The sequence below is a fragment of the Scleropages formosus genome, chromosome 3 (genome assembly GCF_900964775.1).
Source record: "Scleropages formosus chromosome 3, fSclFor1.1, whole genome shotgun sequence".
NCBI classification, from domain to species: Eukaryota; Metazoa; Chordata; class Actinopteri; order Osteoglossiformes; family Osteoglossidae; genus Scleropages; species Scleropages formosus.
Window position 1 is genome coordinate 11,651,654 of NC_041808.1, and position 13,666 is coordinate 11,665,319.

Sequence of the window (13,666 nt, forward strand, 5' to 3'; positions counted from 1 at the left end):
TTAAAAATCGCGTCTTAGCCCTTAGGGAAAGGGTTATTATATTATATTACCCAAGAAGACGCACATCGTCCTCATTACACGTGTGTAATGTATGTAATGCATTATAATATTGAATAACCCTTATTGCCCATTGGTGTGAATACCACCTCTGGGGAAGCACGCGTCTCCGTGCAAAGGTTTTAAACGTGAATTGACACATGTGTTCGAGGGCGGCTGATGTATCCGTTTATTAGGTGCGTGCGGTGTGTGAGTGAGAGTGTGTTTGCGCGTCTTTTGTTTTGCGGACAGCATCACTTCCCGTGGCCTCATCAGCAAGGAAGGAATGAGATTATTCATGCGGTTTTGACAAAGCGACACGGAGATCCCCCCGGAGCGGAGGACACAGGAGGAGGAGGAGGAGGAGGAGGAGGAGGAGGACAGCGGAGGGAGTGTGTGTAGTGTGTGTCAGCGTGCGGAGGAGTGTGTGCAGGAGTGTGTGCACCGTGTTGTCAGTCAATGAGCGCACCGGGCGCTGAGCGGCAGCACTGCACCTCCTTCTGCAGCCCAAAGCGCCACTTTTTCAGCCTCGCATCCCCAGCCAGCTCGCCTTTTTTTTCTTCCCTTCTTCTCCTTTTCTGCGCTTCTCGGCACGAATTCCATCTCATCGGTACATGCAGCTGATCGCAGAGCCGGCACCCACGCGGGACACGAGCTCTCCCACGGCGACGCGCTCCCGCTGCTCGCGCTGCTCCCTCCGCTCCCACGGAGCGGCTCCTGTCACTTCGTCTTCGGCCGCCCGCCACTCGGAGCTGCTCGGCCGGCTCTCCCCGTGAACTCAGCGCTGCGTTCAGAGACGGGCCACCTGGCTGGACGCGCGCTCCGACTCCCTCTTACCACAGTAAGTAGCCCAGTGAGAGCCGAGCGCGTTCAAGAGCGATTGCGCAGTGAAAGCACCGCTTTTTATTCCACGGCCGTGCCGTGGACACGAACAGTACTGCTCATCGTGGAATGTTCTTTCAGTTCTGCAGTTGTTCCAAAACGTGTTCCTCTCTGCGACACTTGCCTGGCGCGTGTGACTTAACTTTTTGGTAATTGATCTTATTTGGTATCCTTCACGTGTAACACACTGCTTCCTGACATGTACACACTGGTCCTGCGTGTTTCAATCCAGCCACATGTGTCTGGAGTATTTTCATGTTTTCTTTTCTTTCCTTTTTTTTTTTCTTTTAAAAAAAAAAAAGTTTCGCCCACTTTGGTCTTGCTTTTGTGCCGAGTTTTTCGGTTGCTATGGTTGTGCTGTTTGGGAACTTTGCGGCTGAGTTTGGGAACTCAACGACTCCTTTCCAGTTTCCTAAACTTTAATGACACTCCTACCACAGTACTCGACAGACTTCCCGGCGTAGTACCGATACCACATTTCACCGTATTTTCACCATCTTTCCCTCCTGAGCTGAAGAAGCAATGGAACACAAAATAACACGTAAAGTAACCGCACCACAAAACACTGTGACTTTACCCCAAGTGTACTTCAGCAGTGACAGAACATTCTTTGAAGGTCGCAATGATACAATAATTCAGATACAGTGTGTTTTAGTCTGGTGTATTCTGGTTTATTCTGGCCACTTACACTAGTAACTGGGTACTGAACAGTGCGACTGCAAACACAGTGTGTTTAAAATCTAGACACATAAATACACACGTCACATGAAGGAGGTGTGTGTGTGTGTGTGTGTACATATATATATATATATATATATAGCGCCTGTCAGTCGATAGTTTTTTTGCGTCACTCCACTGACTGAGGCATAAACACACGACCGTCATGGATACATATTAGTGATGATTACCTAATAATCATGAGGCTCTGTTAAACAGACATGTGTGTACTTTCCAGCGCACTGCTGTTGCTGTGAAAAATGACTCTCGTGAACTTCTGTCCGTTGCTGCTGTTCTCCTTATCAAGAGCATCTGCTTTCTTAAGTAAAATATTTACAACAAAAATTCCACAGCGACTGATGCGAATGATTTTCGTTATATTAATGCTGCAGCTCGTATGAATGTGGATCCCCTCGTGTGAATTGCTGTACTGTACTTTTACGTGGGTGCTGCATGCGGTGGAAGGATGTCTTACATTTTGAGCCTTCCCTTCGTATCTCCTTGGCATTTGAGAAGCGCAGGTGTCAATGTTCAGTTGTGATTTCCTAAGAACAATAATGTCTGAAAGGGTCGGAGAGCCGAAGGGAAACACCTGTTTGGTTTGGGACACTGCAGTTTACATCCTGCCTGGAAGAACAGGGGGAATGTGGACGCTTTCCGCTGAGCTGACCTGAAACAACTGAAATTAAGTATTAATCATGGTGTGTGTCGGGCCCAGTGTGATGTGCGCAGTGGAATAAACAAGTGCAATTAAACTGGAAACAATGCGAGCAAAGTGGAACAGAGCAGAAAGCAAACTGGAGCGCTTTAGTGTGGTCAGAAACGGAAGTTATTCTGTATGTTGTGGGATATTAATATTTCTTTTCATATTCAGATCTTTCGGGTTATCAGCATAGTAATAAATCTCAGATTATATTAGTACCCCATTAGTAGCGATGATGTGTAGTGTCTGTTCTGTTTTTAGAATCGAGTCCCTTTTCAAAGTTTAAACATTTTCTCTTACTAATAATATATAAGCCATGTTGAACTTTTGGTGGGGCGTTGAAAGCCTGTTTGACTGAGCTCACTTTGTTATAGAAATAGATTCTATATTTTGTCGAAGTTTTCTGCGTTGTATCCGCAGAGTTAATACACTGAGTTCTTTTGCTGCACATAAAAGGCAGTTGCAGAGAGCTCATTATACAACCTTACTGTATTTAGGACCATCTCTTTTTAAAAAAATAAACCTGTTGTAATCATCATGGTCCAGACTTGTAACCTGAACGGATAAATTGTTCCAATACCACTTTAAAACATAACTTGATAAATAGGAATTATATCATAATATCTTGGGTATTTATGTTAAATATGATGTTGTGTAAAATTAATTATCTGTAAGGTAATTTAGAAATTAAGTGAAATGTGGATTAAGTAAAATTTTAGCCCAGTTTTATACAATATTATATATACAGTCATTGTATATACATATGTTTGACAATCTATTCGAGTTATTTGACAAGACATTGAGAAGTATTATGTTATTGCACAACTGCTTCAGAATGAATTATTTTGTTTTTTGATACAACAAAGTCATTCGATTGCTACCAATTACAAAGATCATTTGAGTACTTTTCGGACTTTAATATATTTTGCAAAATGCTTTATATTACATATACTGTTAAGTAACGGCATTTTTTTGCGGCGCTAGCTTTTTAGTTAGTTATGTATTAAAGATACGTTTCTTTGACAGTGATCTGCATAACGCTCGTCTTGCTTTTTGAGTTGTTGCCTATAAAAGCTGTAATGATGAGAACACACACGAGTTAGTGCAGAATTACACGATGGAAACAATCAGGCCACACGTGTAAATTAGACCATAATTCTGAGGTAAGGTGAATGACAATAACAGGCAGACAAGTATTACGAAATTGCGGGGAGCTTTTTGGGAATAAACGGCAATTATCAAACATTTAACTGCCGCACACGTCGCAGTGCTTTTTAAGTGTTTCTTACTGCTATGTGAAATTTATTTTATTTCCTTAACAATAAACAGTTAATTATTATTATTATTATTATTATTAATATTATTATTATTATTAATATTATTATTATTTTAGCCGAGGCATTTGTCCCAGGCGCCTTAGAATATTAAATAATCTGTGCAATAATAAAACTGTCCAATGATTTAGCCGTTTATACAGCTGAAGTTGGGCAACTTTTTGTACTGTTCAGGGCAAGTATTTTGAAAAAAGGGTACTACAGCAGAAGTGGGATTCGAACCAAACTATGAGCGTTTTCCCATCCCCTGTACTGTAGATGGATCGCGTAGGCTTTCTTTGTGCGTGCGTGTGCGTTGCAGGGTCTCGCACACCTTCACCTTCAGCAAGTTCAGGTGCTCTCTGTCGAGGTCTGTTTTGCGCGCGAGCGCGCGCTCACACGCTCACACACACACACACACACACACACACACACACACACACGCGCGCGCACACGCGCACACACACACACTGTCCAGCACCTGGTCTCGCACTTTCTCTCGTTCGCGCGGCTCTGTCATGCTGGTGGATCTCCCTCCTCGTGTGGGGTCCCCATATCGGGCCAGGAACAGCCGCCCTTCTGGTTTCGGCTTCCTGGATCATAAAAGCAGACAGCCAGCAACAAAGTGGATGATGGAAGAAAAGTAACAGATGATTTATTTGGCGGTGTTTCGATTTTCATGCTCGCTCCTTCTTTTCTATCAATTTCAGCAGCCATGTCAGCTGTTATTGCTCCACATTGATCTCCTGGCCAAGTGAGATCTGAACTAAAATTAATGTCGATTCCAGTTGCCCGGATCAATCGCCGGAGTTATTTTAATCTGGATTTGAATTAAAAACCCGAGACCGAGGAGGACCTGGCTGGCTGGTCGGAGAACACACGTTTTCTTTCAGCAGAACAATTAAAAGTGACTCTTCTTCTCCCCTTCGCTCTGGGTGGCGGCTGAAGTTTGAGCAAAGAAAGAGAGAAAGAAGCCGGGAGAAATGAATGTTAAACTCAGAGTAATAAGCGCCTATAAACGGTCTCCTTTACTCCGCCGTCGAGCGGCGTCGTCGAGTTCGGGGTTCCGACGCGTAAACCCCAACGACATTTTGACACTGCTAGTAAATTACACGTTTTCATAATTACCTCAGCGGCGCGGTCGGCGAGCTGTGCACTTCGCCGCCGCCGCCGTCGTCGTCGTCGCGAGCGCGCGTCCCGCGCCTTCTTCCCCCCGCGCGCGCGCGCGCGCGCTAATAAACACTTCACTGAAAGCGCATTTGTCACGCGCGTGGAAAGGAATAACAATTCGGGGAAAAATAAATAAGGACAGTCACGACGAATGTAGTAAGCAAGCGGGCTTGCATATTTAAAATTTGTGAAAAAGAGGCTTGGAACTTGCGCGAGGTTAATAGTGTGTGTGTGTGTGTGTTTTGTGTTTAGTGCGTCTCGTGATGGATGCTGATGAGGCGCGCGGTGTTTCAGGACGTGTGCGCGCGGCTGACAGGTGTAAGTAGCACTTGAACACGGAGCCTCGCGACTAAATACATCACCTCAACGTTTTAAACGCTCCTGACATAGGAATATCTCTGCCACACTATTTTAGTCGAAAGCTAAAACACATAGCGTTTCGTGGACATAATACCTTATTGTTGATTATTTTCTGTCCTCGCGCGTGGTAGCGTGACAAAATATGTTAATTTAGAACGGGCTACGTTAAATTTTTGTGGAGACATGCCAGGGCTGCCAGGGTCGTGTGTTGCATACACACGCTAAATATTCTATTTAAAATTACAAAAATGTTAACTTTTTTTTTGTAGAATTTTAGTCAATCTTTTTATTGTATTCCATCCATGTTGATGCTATTTTTTACGAAGACGAATGTTCATTTGGATTTCGTGTAAACTCTTACAGGTTGAGTTTAAGTCACAGATACCTGTATTTTTAATTCATTATGCCATGCAAGGTGAAGGTGCTTTAGCTTAAACATGTATTGACTCTAAACCCGATTTAACGCAAACGGCAGAATCATGCAGCCTCTGGAATGATGATATAGATTTTTAAACTAAAGTTTTATAATATGTCTTTATTGATGTATATAGATAAAATCTAGATAATGATCTAGATTTTTAAACTGAAGTTTTATAATATGCCTTTATTGATATATATTATGCCGATAAATCTGTTTATATATATAATATAAATTTTTTTTTTCATAAAATGCATACATGCGTTGCTCTATTTTAAATATATTATTTTTCAATATATGCGTATTGCTCCGTTGAGATTGTGACTACTGCAGTGTTGGCCCCTAAGGCCTGAAGATGTGCTCCCTCTCTCTGCACCTGGTAAGTCTTCGGTGCACTGGGACACATTTTTACACCCCTCCCCTCCCCATGTCTTTTTGGTAGTTCTTTCATTTAACAAAAATTTTCATTGGGAAATGTGACTAATTTAAGCTATTCCATATTAATTCTTCACTGTTTAAAAGGGAATTGAATTTCACCTTTCACCAATTTTAAATGGTGATTTAATGGTAGACAGAATTGCATGCTTACACCAAGTCCTTTTTTTGTGTTTTTATCATATTATATAATATAATTCACTAAATATGTTGTGTGGGTTATTTTATTTGGTTTTAAAATGTTTCCCTAAGAGACCCATTTTTGCTAATAATAAAACTGCACACAGTGAGGAAGAGAATACACATTATTCCAGTTTTTTTTCTGCCTTACCCATATTTAAGTTTTCCTAACACATTTCAAGTGAAGTGAAGTGAACGAAACTCAGAAGTTCAGTTCATTTTTAGTGCCTTTCCAAAAAGCATAAACAGTGTGGTGGCCTCAAGTCAGTAGCTCTGGTGAAAACATTGGCTTGTTTTAATGTCGCCTGTAATCTTTCCACAGAGGCATCGCTGTGGGGAGGGGAACACTTTTGCCTCCGGAATACAAAATGCAACATGTTTTAATACACCTTAATGAGAATTCGCTTGAATTCAACTGAATCCGCCTGAGGAAGGGCAGCTCCGAAGGATTTGTTTTTGCCTGTCACAATATCTGTTTCTGCACCTATACATACTGTATATGTTTTCTTTTATTGCTCCAAGCTGTTTGCGTTGAATATCTTGGATTTCACGAGTCAATTAGAATAAAAGGAGCATAGCCTCAGTGAGTTGGACTGCTGGCCGTCTCTCATTTGCATACGCAAACAGAAAGGGAGCGAGAGAGCGAGAGAGAGAGAGAGAGAGAGAGAGAGAGAGAGAGGATTTCTTCCTAACTTTTTTCCTCCCAAGCACAGAGGCGGAGTGGCAGTTGAATATACAAACAGCCATGTTACCATAAAGAACAGACGGACAGCAGCAGTCACTGCGTTGCACTCTGCCGTTCTTTTTATTAATAGGTCCAGTTGGCCCGCAAATTGTTGTCTTCATGTCTGATGGCAGAGCCACGCATATGCATTATCTGTAGCTAAATATCCAGCGGTTTGCCAGCAAAGCCTTCGACCGTGCAGCTGGCATGCTGGGGGAACGGCTTTCTGTCTGAGAGGCAGCTAAGAGGAGTAAAGAGAAGGGAGGTGGGCGGGTATCTCGCTTTCCCCCCATTTCACAGAGTGATGATCTGCAATGGAGAGGACCTGGGGGGGTGGTGGGAGTGTGTATGTGTGTGTTGGGAGGGGGGTCTGTAGTCCTTTGCTGCCTTTGAGCTCAAGGATCCAGACACCTTACAAATAATCTGAGCTTAGCCTGGAATTAGGTTGGCTCAGGTGGGCTGGATGAGACCAACCGTCCGTCAGCGAGTGGAATGAATAGCTGCGGCACGTTAGCAAACTTTGATAATGGTTTAGCCTGCGATGAATCAATTTGCCCGGCCCTGCTTATTTCTGGAAGCTTCCCTGTCATTCAGTCTGGCTGTTGGAGCTGACCGAATCAACATGCGTGCAAGCTAGAATAGAAGGGATACAAATAGGAAAGATAAAATAACATTCATTGCTAGTATTTATTGTCAGATGAAACACGCTCAGGCATATTTTCATTTACTCAAATTCTCACATTTCCTGAATTCAGCACTGCAGAAAAATTCTATTATTGTTCAGTAAGCTTGCACAATACGCTACTGTAGAATTCATATGGAAGACCATTTGCTATTATCGATTCTGTGTTTATTTTCCAAAGATTCTTGGCCCTATGCTATGTGATGTCGGTAGTACTGAATCCATCTCTGCTTTTCATACACTAGCACGCCTTTCAAAGGTGCCACTCCTGTCTGCTGCTCATTTAAAGCCCTGTCGGCTGGAGAATTCTACTCGCCGAGAAGGTCCCAACGTAATTCAGAAGGATACGTGAATTTTGTCACGCACACTGACAGTGAATGACTTATTTTTAAGCGAAGTGACCATGTGGCTTCCACCCAACGTGTTCCACCTGGAATACTTCCCACTGCCCCAAATATGCACGCGCTTTCTTTTGTAAATGCTTGCGTCGCATCTGTAAACGTGTAGCGTTTGTGCCCGACCGCTCCGAGGGGACAGCGCAGAGGACGTGTCTAAAGCCGTACGTGTTTACGTAGACAAGCGTGTCATGAGCAGGTAATGACTGTTTGAAGTGACTTTCCGAAACACTGGTGTCGTCGAAGTCAGATGACCGTTCGATTATAGGAAGCACTGACTGATGGGTGCCGTGAGCTCCAAGTGCTTTTCTGGGGCGGGGGACGATGAGATATTTGCGCAGCTAGACAAAACTGACCCCTCCGTGACGCTGTGAATTCACTGCGGGTCCGATGCCGGCACGCTTGCCGGGAGGATGTTTCGCTCCGGAGGCGCATCTGTGCAGACAGCCCTTTTGCTGTGAACCGGGCCCTCGCGTTTTGTCAGTTTTGCAGGGGCGATCGAATGACACCGTCTGGCCCGCACTCTAATAAAATGTACCAGTGGCACTTAAGCCACCTTCACGGTTGTCAGGAATCAGTAAATCTTCAGACAGGCGGCGGAAAGTACAGCGGCGCAGGGCTTGACTGACGCTTACCATGCAAACTTTTTCCCCTTGACATCAGGAGCTGTCCCGCTGTTAAATTTGCCTGTCTGTTCTTATCAAGCCGAATTCATTTGTCTCTCTCCCTTGAAACAAGCTGTTGACAGGCTTTGACAGTGTTCCTTCCTTCTTTACCTTAATCTCCCACTTCGGCATCGGTCCTTCAAAATGGAAAAATCCGTCTCGCATTATACAGTAGTGTACATAATGTTGCAAATGCAGGACAAATTACAGATGTCATAATAATCATATTTGGGAAGAATCTGGAATGTAATCATCCATGTCTCGATTTATGCGGTATTTCAGAGACAGCTGTAAGCAGTGAATCAGGCGGTGACATCACGGAAATGTATTAAACTGTCTGCTTGGAAGAAAAATATAGACTGAAGACAATGAAACACATTTCCTCCTTGCATGTGGCATTTCTTAGGAATGCTGTGCTTGCAATTGTACATATGAAGTGTGTATAGATAACGTAGTTTTCCCAGAATATGTAAATTTGACTTTGACCACTTAGGCTTCCACAGAAACTGGAAGCGCCTAGACGTTAACGGTGGACATGTGGAACGCCTGCCCTAACAAAACACACACACACACACACACACACACACACACACACACACACTTTCTGAACTGCTTGTCCCATACAGGGTCACAGGGAGCCAGAGCCTAACCTTGCAATTCAGGGCGTAAGGCCAGAGGGGGAGGGGACACACCCAGGACGGGACGCCAGTCCGTCGGAAGGCACCCCAAGCGGGACTCGAACCCCAGACCCACCGGAGAGCAGGACCCGGTCCAACCCGCTGCGCCACCGCGCCCCCTAAACCCTAACGAAACATTTGCCACAAAATATTTATCTCCGATTAAATTACGCAATAAGACTTTTCTGTACATTAAAATCTGTGTACATTTTTCGAGACACCCTACAATTACCCATTGTTGTTGGCTTTGCATCACTATCAGCTTCAACGGATTAAAGGTTACTGAGAGAAGAGGGATGGATGGGGGTGCGTGAATACAGCTGACCTATCAAGTGTGAAGTGGGAAAGAGTAGGCTGGGGTTTTCACTGATGATTTCGTAATAAGTTATAAGGTTTTGTTAGGGAAACTCATACCGTAAAGGAAACTTTTGCTGTCGTTTTGTGCAAATTTATGTTAAAACGTACTGTAAATTGTGCTGATTATAGCATCACGAAGACGCACAAACATGTTTGCTATTGCTGCGGCTGTGAGCTACGCTGCACTATGTGGACGCAGGTAAGATCACAACACAGTGTGTGTGAATGACAAGTCTAAGGATTTGTTCCTTCCGTGTTCGTCGCGGGCACGTCTGTCTGTCATGCGCCTTGCCCTCTAGATGTCAGCAGTTGTCAGACCCCCCCATCCTACCCCCATCCCACTGATGCAACGCCTCCCCCAGTCTCCCTTCGATCGCCTGGCCCAGGGAGCGTAAGATTTGCTCCTCTGGACCCAGCGGCACGCAGCTGCCTCAGAGAAAGGGGAGCGATGATTAGCACATCTGTCCGGCACCCGGACTACTTATGCTTTTTCAGCCGCCATAAGGGGATATCCTGTGTCCTTTTATTGGATTGTCAGTTTCACATTGACTCGACGCGCTGATGGTAATGATAATAAAATTGAAATATCCGGGCACTTATCACTGTATTACCTTGCTATCAGCACCTGCCCAACTCACTTTTTTTAAAGGTTATCTGAGGCTGGGATTCGATATAGAGGGAGAGCACGGTGCGTAAGAAGATACAGAGGGCTTTTATTATTAGGGGTAATTTTTTGAGATTCTATTTTCAGGGATAAATTGGAGGCAAGATGAGGTGTAACGCAATGTGCATGGCCCAGTCAGCACAGAGCAGTGTGGTGTGACTCTCTGGTTTGGAGCAGATAGGAAAAGGCAGTCCGTTTCACGCCCATATACATAATCTCACCAGGGTTTGTCTTCTCTTCGGAGCTTGTTGCATATTTGCAAAGTGCATTGGGTCTGAAATTGATTTGTGTCAATGCTCTGGATAGCGAATCTCTTATAAAAAAATATCAAAGCTGTTTCTCGGGCATTTTCGCGAAGCTTTCGGGACGTTCCACCCAGCTTTGAGAATTGGCCGGAAGGCAAGGTCACTCTGTGTGTTTTGGAAGTTTGCTCAAGCACACACAGGCCTAAAGAGGATGCCAGAATGTTTACTGGCATTGCTGCAAAATTAGGTATGATGAAACGGAACCTTTTGTATCTTTTTTTGCATTAAACTGATTTTTTTTTTTTTTATATGGCTTGCTGTTGTACAGAACAGTTTAGTTCTTCTTGTGGTGAAGGGAAAGTACGGAGCAAATAGAACCATTTTATACAAGTTTCTTCCGAAGATTTTGTATAATTATATTGCATTGATCACTGTCTCGGGATTCTAAGCATCATGGACCAAATTATTGAGCAGCGCTGGGCTCTTTGGTGCGTAAAAATTCAGGAAATGTTTTAGCTTTATGTTTAACCGTTCTTACCCTTTTTCTAATCTTGCCATCTCGTCCCCATGAGTATTCAAGTCTGTGCAACTACAACAGAGGTCAAAGGTGAAGTGGAGCTAATTTATTCATGCAGTCAAATTTCCTGGGCAGATGGCAGTTAGATATGCTATCTGAGTTAGATCCAATGACGAATCCTATTAGATGGGAAGAAATGCACGCACGAGTTGGCCCGGGCTCTTATCTGATGCGCGAGGGATGCTCTTATCTGTGACAGACGCAGTTCTGGTCCAGATGCAGGGGATGGATTAATAAACCGCTTTTGTGGGATCCAAATGCCGGCGCTTACAAGTTTGAGTTGGTGAGGCTTTGAGGTACTTTAGGAAAGTTTGCTTGCTGAGTTGTGCTCCGTCTCTCTTGGCAGGAAGTGACCGCCTGAGAATGACCCAGCAGTGAAGCGGACCCCTCGTGCGCGTGGACCTGTCCCCGGATCGCTGCATCCGAAGCGGCAACCCAGTTACCTGGTCTGCCTCTTTTCAGAACCCTCCCCAGGGCCTCCTCTTTCTCTTTGCCCCAGAAAACCAGCCCCGGAGTCCAGATGGACCTACACCGTGCCGCCTTTAAGATGGAGAGCTCCTCCTACCTTCCCAACCCGCTGGCCTCGCCGGCGCTCATGGTGTTGGCCTCAACGGCTGAGGCCAGCCGCGATGCTTCGATACCCTGCCAGCAGCCCCGACCCTTTGGGGTTCCAGTCTCTGTGGAGAAGGATGTGCACCTGCCCTTCACCAATGGTTCTTACACCTTTGCCTCCATGTACCACCGGCAGGGTGCTGTGCCAGGAGGCTTCCCCAACCGGGAATTCCCACCCTCCCTCCTTCACCTGCACCACCAATTTGCTCCACCTAACCTGGACTGCTCCCCCATCGGCATGCTTAACCATAGCGGTGTGGGTGCCTTTCGTCCATTCGCCTCGCCACCTGAGGAGCGTGACAGTGCCGCGGGCTATCAGTCAGCCTTCACCCCCGCCAAGAGACTTAAGGGCTGCCTGGAGGCCGAGGCTTCGCCCCACCTGCGCTACTCGGACGCCGAGGGCAAGGAGTATGACTACGGGGGAGCCCAGATCCCATCCAGCTCTCCAGGTGCCCTCAAAGTCGTGGAGGATGCTGGAAAAAAGATCTTCGCCGTCTCTGGCCTGCTGTCTGACCGTGAGACCTCTTCCAGCCCAGAGGACCGCATTGAGCGCTGTAAGTACCCCTTCTCAATGTACCTGCATTAAAGGTACCATCTAACGTCTTCGAACAATGTGCAATTCGTTCTTCAGAGACACATAAATATCGCGGAGATCTTGCAGTTGGCCACAGTATTCATTCTTGCTGCATAAATTTTTATTTGAAACAGTTCAGGTGGGACGGATGCCGGAGAACAACGCAGAGAAAGAGCTGTAGATAACTTTTTGTGTTCCTTATGCTTCTCTTAGCCTCTGTTTAAAAATGAACATTTACACTAGAAAAACACACCTTCAAGTTCAACATCACACACCTCTGTTCCCATCACGGTTTATCAGTTACCATGTTCCTGAAACCTCTGTTTCTCCGTTCGAGTGCTGTCTATCAGATACCGATGTCTCCTCATCCAGTGTGCTGATAGACAAAAGAGGAAAAATGTTTACTCATTAACAGAAGACATACGGTAAGACGTAAAAAGAAATCTATGGTTATGGTTAGAGGGGTGTTACAATAGTAGCATTTCGTTTTGGCCGGCAAGTCGTCCTCAGAAACATAAGTAGACAGCTGTGGGGGGTGATGGTTTTAGTGCCGGTAATCCGCCCTGCGAACCTTAACTACAAATACAGTAGCAGCCTGTGTGAAATCCTCTGTTGTTTCCATGAGGCCACTCAGGCTTAGCCCCACCAGCCCACGGTGACTCTCCCAACATCCCTCGATCCCTCTCACATTACTCCTTCCCTCACTCTCCCGCCTCCCCACTTTCTCGCCTCTCCGAGGCCCACTTTGCACTCTCCCGAGACCGCTCCTCCTTGTCTCCTTCTGCTGCCCCCCAGCTCCCTTCTCTTTGCTGGCGGACCCTCTTCATTGACTTTCCTGTTTCCCTGCTCTCTTTGTGGTCCTCTCCTCAAGTCATCTGCTTCTGCGATCAACCCCCTAGGGTCCAAGCGGCAGAGGCTATTCGGCTCATTCTACTTTCTGACTTATGAAAGTGCTTACTTCAGTGTTTCTCAGCTTTCTGTTTTGTGGCCCATCTGCCTCCCCAACTCTTAGGCATCACCAAACAGAGAGGTACATGTATATTATTTTAGGCAGACAACAAATGGGCACTACTTGTCTGGCTTTGGTTTTGCCACTGCCAGCCATGCCAGTCATTTCCAGGGTGAATTTGTTCGATCAGATCTTGTATATCTAGCTCTTAAGGAGGGATCTGTATAGTCATTATAAATATGCTCATCACTGAATGTTTTCAAGGGAACCCTATATCCACAGCATTCTGAGTGCAGATATTCTTTTTATTTATGTGATTACTCCCTTGCTC

The 13,666-nt window shown here is 45.3% G+C and overlaps 1 protein-coding gene across 1 annotated transcript in view; it reads left to right on the forward strand.

The window, feature by feature from the left end:
• The first annotated feature begins 458 nt into the window (after positions 1–458).
• The window catches only part of rnf220a (ring finger protein 220a), a 132,746-nt gene continuing 119,538 nt past the window's right edge, over positions 459–13,666 (forward strand). The window contains exons 1-2 of the mRNA XM_018753594.2: positions 459–877; positions 11,547–12,366. Coding sequence (XP_018609110.1) covers positions 11,721–12,366 — 646 coding nt within the window. The 5' untranslated portion in view covers positions 459–877; positions 11,547–11,720. The remainder of the gene's footprint in view (positions 878–11,546; positions 12,367–13,666) is intronic.